Source organism: Lepisosteus platostomus, chromosome 4 (genome assembly GCF_059453375.1).
Source record: "Lepisosteus platostomus isolate fLepPlt1 chromosome 4, fLepPlt1.hap1, whole genome shotgun sequence".
Lineage (NCBI taxonomy): Eukaryota > Metazoa > Chordata > Actinopteri > Semionotiformes > Lepisosteidae > Lepisosteus > Lepisosteus platostomus.
In genome coordinates this window covers 44,384,721-44,406,020 of record NC_142614.1, presented here as the reverse complement: position 1 = coordinate 44,406,020, position 21,300 = coordinate 44,384,721, and the positions used below count along the sequence as shown (strand labels likewise).

The following is a 21,300-nucleotide window of genomic DNA, read 5'->3' as shown; positions in this document are numbered from 1 at the left end:
ATCACTTTATTAGCTATATACAATTTCTTGCATTAGGAATTCGTCTTTTCGCATACCCCAGCTTGCTTTCCATGAGACACATGGACAGGGAGAGAAGCTTGGGGTTAGAGTGCGGGGTCAGCCATTGTACAGCGCCCTGGTTAAGGGCCTTGCTCAGGGGCCCATCGGAGTAGGATTCCACTGCCGGCCGTGGGATTTGAACTGGCAACCTTCCAGCCACAAGCGCAGATCCTAAGCCACAGTGCCACCACTTTGCCCAGTAGCTAGTCACCGTAATGACTAATGTAATGCTATGAACAAGCAAAATGGAACAGGTTATGTACAATGTGAGCGTGTACATTTACTTTCATTGTGGTTTGAAATGCACTCACCAATTCTTTCTAATTCTGAAATATAAAAACAGCATTACAATTGCCCTTTAACAAGGAAAGTCATTGGCCAATAGTGTGTGGCCATTCCTACAAGCAATACAACCTGCTTATCTGTGAAACATGCAGTTGCCATCTTGTGAGATTGTGCTTCTTGCAGAGCTTATGAGCATGTGTCAGTTCACAAACCCTAGATAACATGTTGCCACAGCTCATCCCACAAATGATCAATGGAGTTCAAGTGTGGAGATAAGTGCATTCACATGATAACCGTCTCATCTCCAACGATCATCAATGTTACACTATTACACTATACCACAATGTTACACACAAGGTTGTTTTCATGTCAGGATGAGTCTTAAAGAAGTGAGGTTCCAGTATGCAGCAATGCAGCCTCATATAGTTGCCAATCACTTCTTGCAATCAAACCTGGCATTTCTGATGATGTGGACCTGTCACTGTACAACCACCATACATATGGAGAATGATTAACTTCTCAAGATGATCAACTACATCAAAAACATACACATATAGAGTCAAATGTTTTTATGACGCTCACTATATTATACATCTGAAACCTGCAGAACATTTTCTGTTGTGCATTAAAATTGATATTTGTAATGCACCATTTAAATGGAATGTGCATACTTGATGTAAGTGTGCAGTTAGACTCAAGGATGGACTTTTTCACTAAACAAAGGATTCACATGAGTATACAACTAAGCTGTTTTTTTCTTGGAATGATGTGAAGGTACTCTAGTGCAATAAACACCAGTTCTTTTTCACTGCCTCTGTTATGAATTCATATACTACAGCAGAAAAACAAATCTAGCGTTTAGAAGGCAGTAAATTAGTCATGGTTTCAAGTTGACTGTGGATATTTTGGTGCTTTCTGTATCAGAAGCATACAGAAGATTATGGAACTATCTATAATTTAGAAACTACTTTTTCCATAGGATTTGACATCACTATGTGATTTAAACAGAACCAAAGACCATGTGCTTGACACATGACTTGGGTTTATAAAATCTGTAAAAAGGTATTAAAAAGCAGTGAAGTAAAAACGATAAGGGAGATCAGAAAAGAGGCCACTGTTCTGAAACAATTATTAAAAGTGTATTTACTGAACTTTGCTGTAACAACAGTACAAAACACCTGACCCTGAGCTGTAAGGGATTTAATAATACGTGTATAAATCCCAAACCTTGTTTCTAAAGTTCCTTAATCGTATTTAATATGAGCAACTTCGGATAAATGTGTGAGCTACATAAAATATTAAAATACTGGCTTTATTCAAAAACGATTGAGTAATAAAAAAGACGGCCAACAACACACAGCACATTTAAGGTTCATAATTTTAATTAAGCAGGTCTAAGAGTTACTGTATATTTTTCGTTTTTAGCCCTGACAATCTAAGGACTCTAGGCACAGACTATGATAAATCAATTTATTACTTAATGCAGGACGTACAATTACAGTACAAAGAACACATTTAATTTAAGAAATTTAATTAATCTTGTGAGGACCTCCATAAATAAAGCTACATTTTGCGAAGCCCAACTTCTCATTGATGAATTATTTTTCATTACCTGTAAAATCACAATCCTAAAATAATTAGCTATGTGGGTGTGGATTTTTTTCAAAAGTAGCAAATTTCCTTCTGTTGAAAAACCCGAACGAAGGCTGGTATTGCCAACTACTGTACCCAAAGCTACCACCTGCGGTTTTGACCTCAATAACATAAGCGATCTGCTAAACAAATAGGACTTTAAATATTTTTGTCCTAAAGGTAAGTTTTTAAAATGTGTTCCATAACACCTTTAAATCCTTTGAGAATTTTTAATAGTTACAAAAAAAATCAAATAACTTCGAGCAGCTTTGTTGACCAAATAAGTTCTTCTAGTGCGCCAGTGACGTCTATAAATTAGGTATTAATAAAATTGCAGGAGTCCCACAAGTGCTCCGGCGCAGTCAAAGTAACTAAACGTAAAAAAGTTCCTTCACATTTAGCACACTAGAAAAATAATCGATGACCTTGTCTTGCAATGATCTAGCTGTATGTCGCGCAGTTAGGCCCCTGTGGTTGCAACTTTGTGTACTCCTTGATGTCAGCACCAAAATACCACTTGCTGTAAAAAGTGCACAATCCTCGCTCCCTTCGCTTAAGACAAAAAACGATATCTGATTGTAACACTCACCCGTCTGAGTTTGAAACGATTCCATTCCGCTCTAGTTGTCTGGGACTTCCCAACTGAGGCTGATATCCACTTTTTTTTTTGCAATAAATTCACCTATCACAATAATTAAAAAACAAAATACAAAGATCCTCAGGCTATCTAAAAAGCCAAAACATATCTAATTGAACAACTGTATCCCTGTCCACGTTCTATTGGCAGCTCTTATGTCCATTGTTTGATCAAAGAATGCAGAAATACTGAACGATAAAGACTAATGCGATTTTTGTTTTTTGAATTTCGTACAAATCCCCGAAAATAATTTCCTTAGCTGTTTCTCACGTACTTGGTTTTAGCCGACCATTTTAAGCTCAGCTACATTTCCTTCCTCTTTCCGAAAGCTACATTACCATGTGATTTTGTTAAGACATTAGCTAACGATCGCCTATCTATGCATTTAAATCTCTGCAGAGTGTCGTTTAGCTCAGTCATGCAAAGCGTCGCTTTTACAGTAGCACTACCGAAGTGACGTGTTCTACAGTTACAGTATATTTTTCTATTCATTTAATAAGAATAATTCAATTCAGCCTTACGATTTTAAAGAATAGCCGACCATTTCAAATACAGTGCTAAACCTATTAGTGTAAAATGCACGTGGTCATGGCAACATCAAAGAATGTGATCATTTTGACATTGTTGTTACTGCTTTTAGTGAATGAGCATTAGTACCAACGCCTGCAAAAAGCAGAGTGCAAGTGCTTTATTTAGTGCTAAACCACATTTTATTTAAAGCTTTGTAACTTTTGTATTTAACCATTTAACCCTCTCTCCCACACCCAGAAAAGGCTCCACAGCCGAAACGCCTCTGCTTTTCAGTTCAACATGGAATAAACCTTTACATGTTCCTTTGCAACCTATGCATGCTGACGCAGCTACAGTACCTACTTGAACTTAATTAACCATTATTGGATATAACCAGAAAGAGTAGGAAATGCTAACAGTACTAATGGGAAAAAGAAAAAATAGGCTTCAAATGAAGCTGAGGTAGATGGGCAGAGCAGTGGCTCTGTGGCCAAGGATCTGTGCCTGTGGCTAGAAGGTTGCCGGTTCAAATCCTGCAGCTGGCAGAGGAATCTTACTCTGTTGGGCTCCTTAACCCCGACTGCTCCAGGGGTGCTGTACAATGGCAGGCCCTGTGCTCTGACCTCAAGCTTCTCTCCCTGTCTGTGTGTCTCATGGAGAGCAAGCTGGGGTATGTGAAAAGATAATTCTTAATGCAAGAAATTGTAAAGGCTTAATAAAGTGATGTTATTGTTATTATTAGATCAACAAATAGCTGATGAAACTTGAGATAAAATATGATGAGAGTAGAGAACATCAGACTTCAGAGGGCCAAAGCTCTTACAATCCATCCTTCCGTCTTCTGCTTTGTACAATACAGGATTGCCAGGGAGTTGGTCATCATTGGCTGCAAAACAACACCCTGGACAAGACGCCAGTCCATTGCAGGGCAGACAGACACAAACTTGCACACACTCATTAGCAGGAAAGGAACACCATTGAAGGTGCTCGTCTCCTGCAGAACTCCTCTTTAATCTTCAGTAAAATGAGAAGGGCAAGAACTGGTGAATTCCTCTTAAAATCCCTTCCCCCCAATTAACTAAAACAAGCTTGTCTTTTTCTTTTTCTGGAACACCCAGCAGACTTAACTGGGTTCACCCATTTTACATCCAGTCCTTGCTTCAACTGAATGAAATTTGTCCCAGTATCTTCACTGACATCCTTTACCTTGCATTTACCTTGCTTAAAATTTCAGACCCAGTTTTCCATCTCTACTTTAATCAATATTAATAAACTTCCTCATTGAGACTCTGGAGTTTAAGAACAAATTCCAGAACTAACATTATCAAGTGAATTTGCTACCATTCAATCTCTCTTTCATTAATAACCACATTAAAGAAATGCTTGCAAGTTCTTCTTAAACCATCTCAGCCCTTCACACATTTTGACTGATAGCAAGACTGCAGGTTTATTTGCTGAACTCAGAGCACAGGAATAAAAGGTACTCCCATGCTATTAAACTCTCTACAGTCCATACTATCCTACCCTAGACACCTGACTGCTGATATACCCTGATTGCTAATCCTGAGGAATGTTCCTACAGAGCCAATCAAACGATCCCCTTTTTGCCTGTGGAATGTCATTCAGGTGTGTCCTCTTTGAAGTAGGAGGGGAGGCTTCAAACAGGCCTAAGCTTGCACCATCACAATAACAGTTAATATTTTTAAGTTTTCAAAATCATTCACAGAGTAACCTAGGGAAATCAGGACACTACTGTGAATAGTAGAATAGTATTGGTGGACTAGTAGGTGATACTCTTCCCTCAGACCATAATTCCCAAACCCATGCTACAGCAAACTGACCAGGGAGACTGTGCTGTTGGAGGTGTTGTCCTTCAAATGAGATGTTAAACTGATGTCATTGGTCAGATCTCATGACACTGTTTCTAAGGTTAGGAGTGTTCATCCTGTTGTTTTGGGTAAATGTCACTTTGGATTGGTCAATATGAATATGCCCCTTAATTCATTTTTTCATTTTTCCACCTGACCTGCAGTACAGTGGGGCTGCTGGCACATAATAGTTGCAGAGTATCACTTAAGTGGGTGTTCCACTTCTGTGTTGAATGAAGTGGGTTCCTCCCATACGTAAATATTTTGTCAACATTGAAAATAAAATGACTATAGAAATGTAAGCTATATCTAAATACTAAAGTATAAGATACCGTATTAGTACACATGATTATATTCTCTTATTAAATACTGGAGTCCATAAAATAATTTACCTAATGCTGCCAGCCATTTTGAATGTTCCCAGGACATACGAGTATTTATTTTATCGAAAGCATCAAAATTAGAATTTAAGAATGATAAAAAGCATAACTGTCTTAGAACATTAAATCTATTCTAGCAGAAGACATTAATAATGACTTTGCAATTATGATTCTATGATCTTTGACATTTTAGGTCTTTGTATATGAAGGTATTTTGTACTATGAAAAGGCAAAAACATTCACACCTAGTTATACACTTTCAGAACATTTCAAAAAGACATAATTTCAGAACGGCATGAGTAACAATGTTGATGTAGACATACAGGTAATTATTCTATGTACTACCTGTCAAGATATATAATCTCAAGTATTTACATCCACAGCTAATTCATCTGGAATTTTAATATCACTCTCTAGGATAAATTAGAGATCAAAAAAATATATTGTTTGTTAATTCATTTGTATTATTTATTAAAATATTAAACTAAACAAATTACAGAATAACAGTTTCAAATTAAGGGTGTAAAAGTACAATTGTCTGTGACTGTACATGTTTTCATACAAAAAATAAAAAGGATTTGCATTTTCAAATATCAGCAATATTTAAATTGCAATTGGATACTGTGGAGCTTCTCTCAAGGAATTAGTAGTTCAGGTGGGTAGCTGCGTCAGCATGCGTAGGCTGCCTTCTCTCAAGGAATATTGTCCTTTAGCCACTTGTTTAGCACATGTAGATTCCTCTCTAGCCACCTAATGTTCTTTTGTATCAATTCTAAAATAACTTCAGTAACCTTTAATTCATACCCTTGTTCTTTTAATGAAGCAAAGAAAGTTCTGACCTGAAAACAAAAACAAAAACGTACATTAGAATCTGGAAATCTTAACTTAATCATTCTAGTATTCTGCCTAACTGATATTGCTCATCCTAATGATAGCCTTCTGGTTTTCATTCCATATATACTGTATGTACTGTACATCTCATCCAAACAGTGTAAAACCTTATTTTCCAGACTAAATGATGACTGTAATTGTTTACTCTCTGGGTTGCAAAATACAAAAGCTCTGTCACATGAGAGCATCTCGAATCCAGATTAAGGAAAAAGCATAATTAGGTTCCACTACATTAGTCCTAAAATGAAGTGACACCTGTGTAAAACACATATCCAAGTAAAATGTGAAACAAAAAAATAAGCAAATGCTAACCTCTTCCAGCTCTTGATTGGAAGAAAAATGAGAGGTGGTTCCAACTAGGATGCCTCTAATAGCTGATGATCCCAAATGAAACCTGGGGGAAAAAATACAACACACACAAATGCCAAATTAAATTTGCACTGGTGCTGCAGTTCACTACAGAGTCTTCATAACCCTTAAACATAAACAGGAAAATTATCTGCTCCCACTAAAAGACCCAGACTGTACACTGGCCCATCAGACTGGCCCATCAGGCCTTGGTTCTTCAGAAATTTAGTTTCCTCCTTTGGGGTTTTTCATCTTTCCTCTGTGGGTACTTGGATTGCACTGATATGGTCATGGGTGGCAAGCTGGTGCAGTGGCCCTGGTGTGAGTACATGCATGTCTGTTTCTGTCTGTGTACCCTGTGATGGACTGGCGTTTCACACAGGGTGTATCCTGCCTTTTGCCTGTGGTTTGCCAGGAAAGAACATGGATGTCTGATATGGCCATATCGATTACCAATTTTAAAAAGTGTTATATCAAACAAAAAATGAACTGAAGTGAAATAAATTGTGATTCAACAGCATCCTACGATGAACTTACAGTGATGATAAAAATCTGAAAAAACTTTTTTTTACAATTTTGGTTAGTACAGGAATCAAAGGCTATTCCTAATTTTAGAAGATGAAACAAATGTCAAAGACATTTAGCATATCTTGAAATGTGGTTTCTCAGTTCATTTTCACAAGTTGACTTGAAGTTTTTGGTGCCGTAAGAAAACCTTTTTTTTCTGAATAATGTTGAAACCTTTATTCAAAAGGGCAAAGGGGACAGAAATAGTACCTAGGATATCACCAATTGAAATCTATGGCTGTGTTTAATTACTGCTATGAAGTCAAGGATAGTGCACATACAGAATGAGCCTGTAGAATTCTTTTTGAAAAAAACAATTATATTTCCTATTAAACACCAAAATATCTGATATATACTAATGGCAGCTGTGTGTAAAATGATGCTATAGATTGAATAGTTACTTCTAACCTTAAAATACTATTTGAAAGTAAAACCCACAGTGTAAAAGCAGTCACACCCAGTAATTTGAGAAACATTTCAACATGATGTGGAGTTTAAAACCAGCATGAAAGGTTTTGCTGTTAAACTTTCAGGCATCACATGCAGATAATTTGTCACAAATATGCCCTGTAAGTAAATGCTTCTCTGTTGTGACAGATATTCAGAGATCATTTTACAGGAAAATGCAAGTCTTGTGCTCTGGGAAGATGTTTATTTATAGCGTTTCTTGTTTTGTGAAAGACTGTATATCTCATTCACACATGCAAGTACATATTCCTAGTCAAAGTCTACTTTATGCAGCACTGAATCACCTACTTTTCAAGCAGTTTTCCCCAGTTTTGTCTGACAAAAGCCCAGGTCAGAGCCTGACCAGCTGGATTCCTGCTAATGGTGGAAATGACAGCAGGAAGATTCTGTGTTTTTATCACCTCTCCTTCAATGCTGAGCTGAATTAGTCTACAGCAGAACAGAAAATATACACACAGTTAAAGTCAAAAAAAGACAGTTATAAGTCTTAGAAAATATTTAACAAAAGCATATAAACTATCGGTGGATACTTATTAAAATAACATTTCCACGTTTCTTTTACATGGAATTGAAGAAGTTCTTAATAGTTTTCCATACATTTACTCAGGGACTAGGGAGCAGGGAGAATAGAGGAAGAGGACTGGGCTGGTCAGAAGGCTCCACGGTCGAAACGTTGTGTTCTCTTGCTTCTTTTTTTCAGCATGAAATAACCTATTATATGTTGTCTATAGTACTGTATATACATGAAGATAACAACATCCTGCACTCTGCATTTTCTTGTATTTAGGACTTCAGTGTACTTCAGCCTTGCAGACTTTTAGCACTAATGTAAATCAAGTGCAGCTCCAGTTCTTCAAACAAAACATTGATTTGCTTTTATGTAAGGTAAAAAAATCAAGCAGATGAAAACCTCACCCAGTAACCCACTAGAGGGCAGACAAACACCAGGAGCAGCAATTCAAAACCCTAATCCTGAAACGTCCCCAAAAATCATATCTGATTAAAGCAATAGCTGTTTTAATTAGCTATTGATCACCTGGCTAAGACATACAACAGAAAGCCATGTGGGTCTCCAGGACTAGAGTTTTCAAATTGTCTCCAATTCATTTTTGAGAGTGGAAACATTTGTCCTGAAAACCCAGCATAAATGTGGGTGTACTGCTGTTCTTTATTGGGTTCATTGAGGTTACTCCCAAAATGGTCAAAGTTTTTCTTTACAGCTTTTCATTAATTGTGTTCCTGAAAACCTATTCAACATGAAGGAAAGTCATGGTTTGATTACAAAAGAGTGATTTTTGATTTAAAGATGCATGTACAGAATGTAAAACTAAACAACTTTGTTAACAGAATAAAAAAAGTTATTTAAAAAAATATTAAGCCTATGTCACTTACTTGTTCAGTTTTTCAGTATCTTTGCTACGTGTCAGTGCATATAAAATCTTATTTTTGTCAGTAGAGGACAGAGAATGCTTGTATGTTTCCAGAAGAAAGTTCCAGTCTTCTGTATTTTGGGATCCAACAGCATACACTGGCCTCAGCACATCCGTTGGCAAGCTGGGAGAATATTGGAAGAGTGTTAGTCAAACTTTTAGCACAATTTAGCACAATTAAACAAAATGGCAAACAACAATCCATACTACTGATATTTTTTATTTGAAAAAGAAAGGGTCCAGCTACTATGGGCATATTTCACACAGCTATCTTTATCAATTTTAGTCATGTTCAGACAGGCCATTACAGTATTCAGCTTTGACAAAAGTTTTGAAAACAAAAGATTTACTACCTTAAGTAATTGTACACAACAACTAAAACTATAAAAGCAAGAGAGATGTAATACATGTGCACAGTGCTTTAATTGAACTTTTCATAGTCAGAATCTATCAGCACAGATAACATAATTTAGGAGTTTTTTTGTGATTAACAAGTACATGAAGGAGATAGTTACTGACCTCTTGGTGCCATTAGATTTTGCCCATTCTTTGAATAGCTGGGTTGCCTTTTGGACACAGGGAGGATAACCAAGTTCACAGGCAAGTTCTAAAAGTTCAGTGCGAAGCCTCTTGTCTGACACTGAGCCTTCGTCATTCCACATCTGCTTGTCAATCACTTCTTTGAAGTATTCTAAGATATAACGCTGCAAAAGAAATTAACTGGAAATGAATTCAGGATAAAAGCTGATCTTAAGGACTAAGAGAGTTTTTAAACTGGTCTTCCCACTGTCCATATGCACTGTTCTTATAAAAATATAAATGCAGTTTTTCTTATAATTGCTGTTGTATGACAAACTATGAAAGTTTATAGAGGACTTTATGACAATACTTTCTAATAAAAGGGAACAAAGAAAAAAAACAGTGCTAAACAAGACATAAAGACAACCTTCAAACTTTTCGCGGTATCTGAAATGTTTCTCCTATCCATCATGTAGTGCAAGACATTCAGGTACAGTACACCCTGCATTAATGGGATACTGTCAACCTCCTTCTTCAGGTAACGTGTCAAGTTAAGGGCTCTGTCCAGTGAAAGTCTCCCTGTGCTGAAAGCAGAATGACATTACAAAAAAATGCTCAAATTACAATGAACTTGGTAGCAGGAACATGATAAAATCTCTCTTTACACATATCACCAGCTTGGTACAAAAATAATTATCGTAAGTGGTGCACTTTTTACATATTCCTACAACAATGGGTAGGAAAAGACACAAAGACACATAATCATAACCTCTTAATTAAGCTAATGAGCAGGTAATGAAGGAGGAAGCCCAGGATCCTACTACTGTACAGTAGATTTAAAATAAACTTACAAAACGTTTATCTCCACTCTAAAGTACTCCTAAGAGCACTCTTACTCCTTTTCTCAGTAACTCTAGCAACTTGAATTTATGGCCTAAAAGTTGAAATGGACCTACAAAATCAATTCTAAAGGGTAAAGTGTATTTTTGCAGTTGAGCTTTAATCCAAAGGCTGTTTTCAAAATCTGCTGATTTACGTTTTAACTAAATATCAGCACAAAGCAATAGTGAATTGTGCACCAGCAGTTTGTGACTGATTTGTAGCATTTATTAGGCTTTAACTAAAATAGAGGTGACAGGAAACCAGAACACCTGGCAGAATCACATGCTAAATGAGGGAATATACCTGTTCTATACAGATGCCCAAACTCAGATCCATACCAGAACCTCGGATTTGTAAGACAGCAACACCAACCGCCATAACACTGTTTCCCCACTGAGTCCCCAGTTTTATAATTGCATACCGGCACTGCAGTGATTATTATAACTATCATTATAAATTACACTGTAGCAAATATATTTAACGAATTTACAGACCTGTAGCTTTCTCCATGAACATATTTACCTGACCAGCTGTATTGCGTTATGGATAAGGTTTGTTCTGTCCTTATTGGTTATTGCTGTGTGGTTCTGATTTAGTAATTCAATCAGCGAGTCCCATCCCTCTTCTCCATAATGCACAATATAATATCCATTCATGTCCACATTGAACTTTATCCAGTTCACCTCTCCTTCTAGCTGAATAGTGTCTATGTTACAAAAGAGTTAAAAAAGGCAATACTTTTAGAAACGTCTGCTTAATATGCAATGCTGCCGCCGTAAACTTCACAAAACTTGATAAAGCAGTATCAGTTAGGATTGTATCAAAAAGTACTGGCCGGGATATCAGGGCTAATGCAGTAGCGGGGACATGGAAACAATTATTAGAACTAAACTACAGGATCAACTATCCTATGGGATAGTACAGATACTGTATATTGTAGTACAGTATGTCTATAGTTTAGATAGAAATGGGAGGGATAGAAATGCTTGCTAATCTGATCATTAATTTACTATTGTTCTTAATCCTTAAAAAACAGTTGATTTGAAGTAAATTAGACTAACCAAATCAAGGTTCTCCAGGACCTGCATTAAAATTACATGTCTGCCAGTGACTTTTGTGCAAATATATGTGCAAATATATTTAATATAATATTATATAATAATATTTAATGATGCAGTATCATAGCAAAATGTCCCTCTCATCTCCTAAAAACATAAATTTCTGGATTAAGACTACAGTACCTGATTTTGTTTTCAACAAATGCCGCCGAACACTGCTGGAGCTATTTGTAGAGTAGGTTAGAGGAACATGCCACAAGTATCTGTGGGAAATAGAGGTCATGATGTTTTTCCTTTAAAGCAGAGTCATGGCAATGAAAAGGTACAGTACAATGAAATTGAAACTGCATTACTTATTTAAAAATTGTTAATCACTTATTAAGTGTTTCGGGGTTGAGAATGCATTCCTCCTAAGTTTAATTTTTTAACATATGGTGAAGTACATTTGCAGACCTTTGCTCCTGAGGAAGGCTTTTTGTGAGCAAATGTAAGAGGTAAGTTGGTTAAAAAAAGTTGGTTATAAAAATAGACAACACATTGGTCCCATTTAAATAAAGTATACCCTGACTGTAGTGCCACATATTCAGGGTCTTCCTGCAGCACTCCTTTGAGGAATCGCTCCTGATGAACTCTGACTTGCCGTCCCCTTTTTTCTACAGTAATCAAAGGGATTCCCATTTGCAGGGTCCAAGTGTTCATCATTTCTTTCAGATCCAGGTGCTGGCATGCATACCGGTGCTGAAATTTCAGGAAACAGGGTTAAACATACAGCACGTACCTGTAACAACAAAGTCAAGAGACTTAAAAATATATTTTAAAGGTAACAAGTATTTGTAATTTAACTTCTTTGAGCACAACCGTCAATGTGTTATTGATATTTTCACTGTCATTTAAAATGAAGATGTGCTACCAGAGTGATGTTCCAAACTTCCAGATTAATTATTGTGCAAATCCAATAAATTAATTATTTTTTATTCAGTACATTCAAGTCGCACAACACAAAGCTCTTGCTAATAAACTCAAAACTTCAATCACACCAATCGGCATTTGTATATGTCCTGTATCTACTGGACACGTCTTTCAGAAAATTCAGTATAACACAGTACATTTATTTTAAAGTACATTACTTGGAGATTCTCAATTTTCCAAAATCATTCAGGTCCTCTTTATATTAGCTCCAGACTGTGATATTTGTAGACTATATACAGTATGCCTTTTGGCATAAAAAGTATTAAATTAGTAACTATATTGTCTCCGGTAGTTATCTTTTACCTGATGTTAAAAAACCCAATTCTCTATTTGTAGAGTTGTTTTCTCTGTCTCACTGTCTAAAGAGTCCAAACTGACTCACAGTGCCTCCAAGTTACTTACAGCCTTCCTTTCTGCTTCTGAGGAGGTGTAACAGAATCCCCCTGAAGAAAAATCCCTTTCAGCGCACGTCTGTGGAGAGCAAACAACCAGGAAATATACACAATAAGTAAATTATCTCTTAATCCCCAAAAGACAGAAACCATCAAAGACAGAACTCCAAAGATAAACAATCTTTCTAACTAAATATACAACTGAAAACAAATGTGGACAAATTACCAATAGAAATTACTCTTTCACTGACAGTGACCTTTTGACTTAATAAGGTACTAAGGTACTTTTAAATGAACATAAATAGTCTCAAGTAGAATGGCTGCATAATAGTTAACATTGTTGTCTCACAGTGCTGCGGCCCTGGGTTTGATTTTGGAACTGGGACCATATCTGTGCAGAGTTTGTACAGTATGTTCTACTCGTGTTATCACTGGTTTTCGCTAACTGCTCCGCTTTCTTCCCACAGTCCAAAGACATGCTGGTAGGTTAGTTTGTTTCTGGGAAAACTGGCCCTAATGTGGGTGTGTGGGTGTCTGTATTGGTGTGTGCCCTGTGATGGACTGTTGTCCCGAACAAGATGTATCCTGACTTGTGGCCATTGCTCACCAGGATAGGCTCTGGCTCCCCTGTGATACTGTATTGGATAAAGTGGTTAAAAATGTTAACTAACTGATTCTTTAAAAAGTTAACTGCTTTTAACTATATTTACATCCTCTTTGTTAGCCTTGAAATGTGGGATACCTGATGTTAAAATGCTGAAAAAAAGACGAACATTAGCATGAAGGAAGCACACAACAAATGATTCATGGGGTCTTACATTCGCCATGGTGTTCCAAAAGTCATCACTCTTTGCATTCTTGTAGCTATACCTGTGTAAGTAGCGGATAATCCCACTATGGAAGACTTCTTCCGTTAGGAAATCTTTCAACATATTCAGAATACATGCACCCTAAGGAAAAAAAAACATTTATGGTTTTTTTTATGATGTTCATCTGCTGCTTAAATGTATTACTTTTTTCTTAAAGTTGAAAATGTCCCAACAGTTTAACTCATCTTGACAACCAAGATGGTATTCCCATGATGTGCATGAAACCTCCAGCAGTCAATTGGTTACTTGCTTATTACAGTATGTACAAACAGACATGAAGGTCTTTGGAATAGTGCGTCCAAACTACCAGACCAACTGTCATGAAAAGCAGATTAAATATGAATGTGTAAGAAAGCCGACCTTATCATAGGAGACAGTGTTGAACATTTCCATAATCTGCACAGGCGTTTCTGCTGGGTTGGAGATCGGATGAGAAGAATTTAGAGAATCTCTTGACATGGCTCCAAAACACACATTCAGAAAGTAGTCCTCCTGGAAAATAGGTAAGAATTTCATTATTTTTTTATATCTAAAAGTTGCTAAAATGTTTCATAAGGCACCTGCTATGAACAAAAGAAACAGTGATGCACTACTAGTTTGATTATATGCAAAAATATACGTAAAAATACACAAATTATAATACTAGAATAAAATCCAAACTAATCTAAAATGATTGACACATTTGTGAAGGAACTGTTTTCTCGATACTGCAGACCTGTTAGATTGTGGTGTCATGGTGCACACTCCAGCTGAATAGCAATAGTTACTGTACGTATTGAGGGGAATAACCTGTGCAGGTACTTACAATCTGAATCTCTGGGTAGGTGTTGTTCACAGAAACTCTCTCCATGTATCTGGCAAATCCTTCATTCAGCCAGATGTCATTCCACCATTCCATTGTCACCAGATTACCAAACCACTGAACAATAAACACCAGGAGATAATAGCAAATTATTTCAGAATCAGCTTGATTTTGTCAGGTAAAATGGGCAGTATTTGTGACACTTTCTTGAATAACTATAACACCCAAGTGCTTTTGGGTGTGTGACATCCATGTGCTTTCCGTGTAAACTATTGCTTTTAATATATAAAAACAACATAAGGGTACAGTACTTTAATGTTTATCTTATAATTTTGACCTTTACCTTCATAAAGTCATCTGTGAGAACAAAAATGATTCATCAATTGTAACCAACACATGATCACTATTTAGCACTATTTATTTACAAATAGCCATGGGATTTATTATAAAATATTCCTACTCTAATTTTGCTATTACTAATAAAAACTCTTACCAATTATCATTGACATACTTTAAATATACAGTATAAACTAACATTTATACCTCAACTGTAGAAAATCCATGTTCATACTCATCTAGGGCTGTCTTAAAGTTCAACCCTAGTTTATTATGTAACTCCCATTAGAGTTTGTTCAATAAGTGAATTAAGTGCACATTTAGAGCTTTGTGAATATGGCCCCAGGTCTGAATACCAGGTATAGTACTACTGTAATTCTACAGGTTTGTTGACTTGGTTTATAAAAAAAAATGTTTATACCAGAAAATAAGAATGGAATAGAAGGTAGTAGGAGGAAGATCTGATACTAACTACAAATCCCATTACTTACAGTATGACCTCTACTTAGAAGGGAAAAGCGTCTTTTCTGGTAAAGCCAGGAGGAGCTCTGTTCTAACTCAGTAGTAAAGTGATTGTTTATAAAGAACCTGCAGTTAAGGTACTAAACCACATTAAAGTCATTAAGTAATGATTTCGTACACTACCTGATGTGCCAATTCATGACCTATGACTTTCGTTATCCACAATTTATCTAAAGCAGATGATGTCTGTGGATCATAGAGGAGCGCAGTCTCTCTGTACGTTATTAGGCCCCAGTTTTCCATAGCCCCTGACTGGAAATCTGGTATAGCAATTAGGTCTGGGAAAGACAAAAACACACTCATATATCATCAAGTTTAAAAACAAAAAATAAACTCCTCATACCAAAAAATACTTTTCATTTTGTGTTGGCTATTACAGAAAGATATTCTCAATACTGTATTAGTTTTATCCAAGAAAATCCTGCCCTGGCACAAGTTAATAGAGTTCTCTTTAACCTGAAACAAAGAGAATTTTAGCAACACTTCAATGATGTTTTATAAAATACCGAAAGTTAATATCATGGTCTCGTTAGACAACAGCAGGATAGAATGCTGTTTTCTGATTGGTCAATCTGGTAGAGGACCCAGATTTATTAAAATAGTAAAAATATTATAAATTAAGTATCACCAAGTCTAAAGAACCTCTACTGTACATTCATACATTACACCTCCAATCCTGAAATATGGCAGGATGTTTTATGCAATGAAAAGCTATTTTCTTACATTTTTTTCATGATTTTCTAAATGTAAAACACTTTTTAACTGAAACATGTTATTTCATAACAACAGTCCAAGAAGCATGCTGTTACCAAATATCACCTCTTCTTCAAGTCATGGAATATAAGGAATTAAAAACTCTCCTATGTACAGTTCAAAAGTTCAAAAATAAAGGTTTATTCCATGCTGAAAAAATAAGAAAAGAAACACAACGTTTTGGCTGTGGAGCCTTCTTCAAGTGGGAAGAAACGTATTTTTTTTTCTTCTCTTTTCAGCATGGAATAAACCTTTACTTGTTCCATTCTCCTATGTATTTAATTGAGATCATTCATAGTGTCTCTTTCATTTTCATTTTATGTCCTTACCTTGCTTAGGCAAAGGATAACTGATGTTAAAATAATGTTCATAGAACTCCAGCAATTTTACTGCTGCTTCAAGGGCATAGTGGGTTTGATTCCACTTCTCAGGAACAGCATATACTGAAACCTGTTAATATTCAAAACTAAAATCAGAAGGCTTTCCACTTTACTGTCCATTTAAACAGAAGAACAGACAAATATTTAGGCAGGACTCTGGGAAACCACGGAAAGGACAAACTGTACTAAATGCAAGAAAAAAAGTATAAAAATGGCAGAGAGGAATATTATTATTGTTGTAACTACAAGCTACAATAATTGTATTGCTTTCAATAATATGGATATACTGTACATACCTTTATCCCTGATGATGTGGTGGCACTGACTGACATGAAGTCACAAACTACATAGGCTACCAGATAAGTGCTCATTCTGACACTCTTGTCAAAGTGGTCTTCGAGCAAACCACCTGCAAGCTCCACAGTCCGCACCTGAGGACACCAACAACAACAACAACAATAGTGAGTGCTGAAAAAAACAGTAAATTCATTTAATTTTTCTATTTAATTTTTAAAAATAGTTTCATTTATGGGGGCAGCACAGTGGCACAGTGGTTAGTAGTGCTGTCTCAAAGGGATCTGGGTTACACTTTGCATGCCATTACTATTACTTGCCAGGCTAGGTCCTGGCTCCCTCGCAACACTGAAATGAATGAAGTGGTTAGAAAATGGATGGATGGATATATCCCTGCTACTTTCCTCTTTCACCCTCAGGCCTGAAGAATGCTGAATAGCTAACACTTTTTAGGTTATCCCATTTTCTGTCAATGTTTCAGTCATTATGCACCAGTATCCTCACTACACAGATCAGGTGGATAAGTGAGAAATTACTTAACATCCTTCTTTTACAAACAGGGACAAAGCGGTCAGTAAAGGGGTCTTAAAGTCTCATCCAAAAGCTGACACTTCCTATAGTTACAATGTATTTAGTTGCCAGTGGTACTAATTTAGAAATTGTGGACCAGAGGAACCACACTAACTGGGTAACCTACACCTCTTAATACAGCAGCCTTGGGTTCATTAGACGTCTTCCAGTTCAAAGCTGACCAGGCCCAACTTTACGTAGGTTCTAAAAGGCAGTAATAGTTCTCCTGCTGGACTACATTTATTCTATTTGAGGCCCATCTTCATGGGCCCATGTTGAAATTCATGGCTGCTTAGATGTGAGGATGTGGTATAGTGTGGCATTTGTGTAACTCACTGCATTAGAAATGAAATATTCTAATATTTCATCTTATTGCCTTCTCCTCAAATTCTTCAAAAACTTACTCTTTTGCTTAAAATGTAAAGCCAATGAAACAAACAGAAAACAGCAAATAAATGTAAAGCCAGGAGATTTCATGTTATGAAAACTACTCCTTCAAGCCAACAGCTCTTACCTTGGGCATGTTGGACAGGGCGATGTGTTGCTTTTCTCTTCTTATTTTGATGGAGAATGTGGCTTTGAAAAAGGGTTCATCAAAGCAGGGAAAAGCCATCCGTGCTGCAGTAGGCTCGAAATCTGTGGCCGCCAGTATCCTGGGAATAAATAAAACAAGGAAATTATCACAGCATGTTAATAAGAGGCTTGCCAAGCAATCCAGCCTATACTGTATTATTCAGGCTAACATTTCAAGCACCAATGAAAATTTGTTTAGTGTGACTGCAAAAATATTAGAATCCTCTAGAATATTTATCACGAATCAAGCACAGCATTCATTTTATTTTTTTTATGAGCTTTTTAATGCTGATTATGAATCTTCGTATTCATTACTTAACACTTATTTCTTATCAAGAAGTGGTATTCATAACCTGAAAACTCCTGTATTAAATGTAATTTTTGCATATCAAACATAATGTTTCCTATCAATTTTGAAATGGCGGGTATGTCGATCCAAATTTCTTGTCTTGTCTTAGCTAAAACATGTTTAGCATTTTGGATTTTAATATGCTTGATTTTTTCTAGAGTTGGTCTTTTTCTGTAGTTTTACTACACTCTTTTTAGCATTTTAATCACATTTAAACAATAACATTATTCTTTAAAAGGAAAGCAAAGTAAATATCCAAGATAAAATAGTAGCCCATAACTGTTCTGAAGACCTTCTCCTCAAGAATTTATGCTACTCTTTATCCAAAATGCAGTCAAAATATATATGATGATGCTTACTATATACTTTATACAGTATATATATTTTTAGATGTTTTCTAATGAAATGTGTATAGAGCAGGGAAGACCAGCCTTGGTCCTAGAGATCCCCACTCCTGCAGTTTTTTTATGGGTCACTTACAGATCATCTAAGGGCTTGAAACATTTTTGGTTTGAACACTTAAGCAGATGTAAGTAGCTCTCAAGCTTTACAGCCCTTCATTTATTTAAACTACCTTAAAGTTAGCATATCAAATAAAACTAGCAATTTCAATTGTGAAATTTGACTATTTTAAGGGTAGTCTGTTAAATCTGCTGGACTGTGGCTCCTCTGGACCAGGGTAGGCCAGCCCTGATACAGTAGACAAACAATTTACCTTTTTTCACCGTCTTTGGTCTGGTAGGTACTTTTATAGAGGCCATCATATCCGTCTGCAAGATTGGCTTGGAATTCAATGTACAGTCGATATTTCCTTTGCTCATTCAGAGGCTCGGGGGCCAGCAAAGCAATCTGCTCATGTGGCGGATATTCCAGTATTCTTACAGTCTGGCCCAGACCACCAGACCCCCAGTCCTCCTCAGGTATGATGGTTGTTTTTGTTATTCCAAGATCTTTACTGTGCAGGATGACAAAACTGGTGCTATGTTTGACATCAACTTCAATTGTCACAGATCCAGTAAAGTTCAAAGTGGTCAGATTGGGATGAATCAGAAGGTCATAGTGGTTTGGCACTATGCTCCTAGGGAGTCTCATTTTGTTCCAGGGAAACAGCTGACCATTGGTAGCCATAGTTTCATTCGAACTACCTTTACAAACCAACATCAGCTGAAACCACGCTGCTAGTTTCAATATCATCATTTCCATTGCTGTTAGTGTTCAAAAACTTTCCTCTGAAATTAAAATGTCATTTTTTTCAGAAACTTCTATGGTTCATAAAAATGGAAACTTTAAAAGTATGTACATATCCAATGTTGTTTCTGCAAAAAAAAGACAAAGAAGTATCTATCAATATGTGAAATAAATAATTTGCATTTAGCAACTGTGTTTAATTTATAGTACCAAATTCACATCATTTTGAATTTCCCAGGCTAGATGCATTATAAATCATATGTAGCATTCTTTCCTTCTGATTATACTGCAACAGCCTGGAATACAGAGGCCAAAGCACTCTGAGCTTTGACTATGAACTTGACCTTTAAATACTGTAGGTCTGAGTGAGGACATGTGGACTTTTGAATTAATAGGTCCCTAAACCTACTCTTGCAAGGTACTAAATGTGATACTTATTTTTGGTCTAAGTTGCCCTACTTACAGTTACTCAGCTATTTAAACTTACAAAAAAGATTTACTTAGGAACTTAGGGTTCCGCTGGAATACTGTATACAATTCTTAACCCCACACACAATTGCTCGGGCTGTTAAAGGCAACTGTGCATAAAAAAGATGTTGCTAAGTCCTAAATACTATTTTGCGTATTATTTGCCTTACAACAGACATATAATAGTCAAAAAACCTAAAAGAATTTTTACAATACTATCACAGAACAAAACTACCGAACACCATTGTGTTGGTACACATACTGTATATAGAAGTAAACGTTTCGTATACAAATGTGCTTTATTACATGACAAATGATCTAACAAAAATGCAATTCTATATCTAATATAATGAATATATCATATAAAACATGACAAATACTTCATGCTGGAACGTCAGTATTTCAACAGATAATCCGGAAGTCTTTTAACTGTACGGTGCGAGTTTGAATTTACTAAAATAGCACCTGCAAAACTTGTATCGTCGGTATATCCTGTAATGTTTTTCAGTGTTTTCTTTGACTTAAAAAAATATAATACGGGGTAACAATCAAAATGTAAATGAAATATTCTCCTGTGCAGTACCTTTTCATGCCTTGATTTCCTCGCTCGACGATGACTCTAAGATCTACAGTAATCTTACTTTCACTTCTTTCAGCCTTGTCACTGTAACGCTCGCAGTGCATTTCTAGTGTCAGAGGTGCAAGCGATTCATTCCAAATGAGACCACAAAAATGTATCTTTCGCGTTTCAACAAGAAAACATTTTATATAATTTGTGTACCATGACCTTTACACTTTACAGCATACGGAAGCCGTTAAAAAGACTTTAAAGGCATAGTAATCTCCTACATTTTTAAACTAAAACTTACCAAAATCGAATTCGTCTGAAGACTCTTTCCATTTTGGATTCCTTTTACAGATGCAAATAATATTTTAAAAATAATTTTGTAGGAATTAATTGTTGTGATAGCTTTGGTTAAGTTTTCCTCTCGGTAGGGTATGCACTTCATAAAGAAAATAGTGTATCAGTATACATAACATCAGAGACCAAGTATGCCGCTTCTGTTATTTACGGTAATGAAAGCTTAAGGCTCCATTGAGTGTTGGTATTAATAAAGCGCCGTAGGAGGATACTGAATGTTTTAAACCACGCAGTCAGTGAACAGCAGACGGCGGAAGAGGAACCGGTTTGTGGAGATAACGTCTCCAGATACATGCCATTTTAAAATGAGGCTTCATACCTCTAAAATAACAGGTAAAGAATATTTATTAGCGAAGAAGAACAGAATCAAATATTACA

General features: G+C 36.3%; 2 protein-coding genes across 2 annotated transcripts in view; both read right to left on the bottom strand.

Annotated features, from left to right (window-relative positions):
- The window catches only part of lnpep (leucyl/cystinyl aminopeptidase), a 44,955-nt gene extending 42,000 nt beyond the window's left edge, over positions 1 to 2,955 (bottom strand). The window contains exon 1 of the mRNA XM_088629577.1: positions 2,567 to 2,955. Within this exon, the coding sequence (XP_088485703.1) occupies positions 2,567 to 2,591 (25 nt within the window). The 5' untranslated portion in view covers positions 2,592 to 2,955. The remainder of the gene's footprint in view (positions 1 to 2,566) is intronic.
- A 2,860-nt stretch (positions 2,956 to 5,815) lies between these two features.
- LOC148673215 (endoplasmic reticulum aminopeptidase 2-like) lies at positions 5,816 to 20,793 on the bottom strand. The gene is made up of 19 exons (XM_088629576.1): positions 20,584 to 20,793; positions 19,060 to 19,660; positions 17,937 to 18,075; positions 16,855 to 16,989; positions 16,508 to 16,628; positions 15,549 to 15,703; positions 14,571 to 14,684; positions 14,126 to 14,257; positions 13,715 to 13,846; positions 12,907 to 12,975; positions 12,098 to 12,273; positions 11,719 to 11,798; positions 11,000 to 11,183; positions 10,023 to 10,179; positions 9,596 to 9,780; positions 9,039 to 9,200; positions 7,935 to 8,075; positions 6,576 to 6,657; positions 5,816 to 6,211 (listed from the first exon to the last, which is right to left on the bottom strand). The coding sequence occupies exons 2-19, from the start codon at positions 19,545 to 19,547 to the stop codon at positions 6,065 to 6,067; spliced, it is 2,799 nt and encodes a 932-aa protein (XP_088485702.1). The 5' UTR covers positions 19,548 to 19,660; positions 20,584 to 20,793; the 3' UTR covers positions 5,816 to 6,064.
- Positions 20,794 to 21,300: the final 507 nt, after the last annotated feature.

What these genes read in the sequence shown, in the direction of transcription:
- LOC148673215 (XM_088629576.1), bottom strand. Translation starts at nt 19,547, where the DNA reads ATGGAAATGATGATATTGAAACTAGCAGCGTGGTTTCAGCTGATGTTG. An exon ending in CCACATCATCAGGGATAAAG is followed by an intron (nt 16,629 to 16,854) that starts GTATGTACAGTA and finishes GAATATTAACAG; the next exon opens with GTTTCAGTATATGCTGTTCC. An exon ending in CCAATCAAGAGCTGGAAGAG is followed by an intron (nt 6,212 to 6,575) that starts GTTAGCATTTGC and finishes TTTTGTTTTCAG; the next exon opens with GTCAGAACTTTCTTTGCTTC.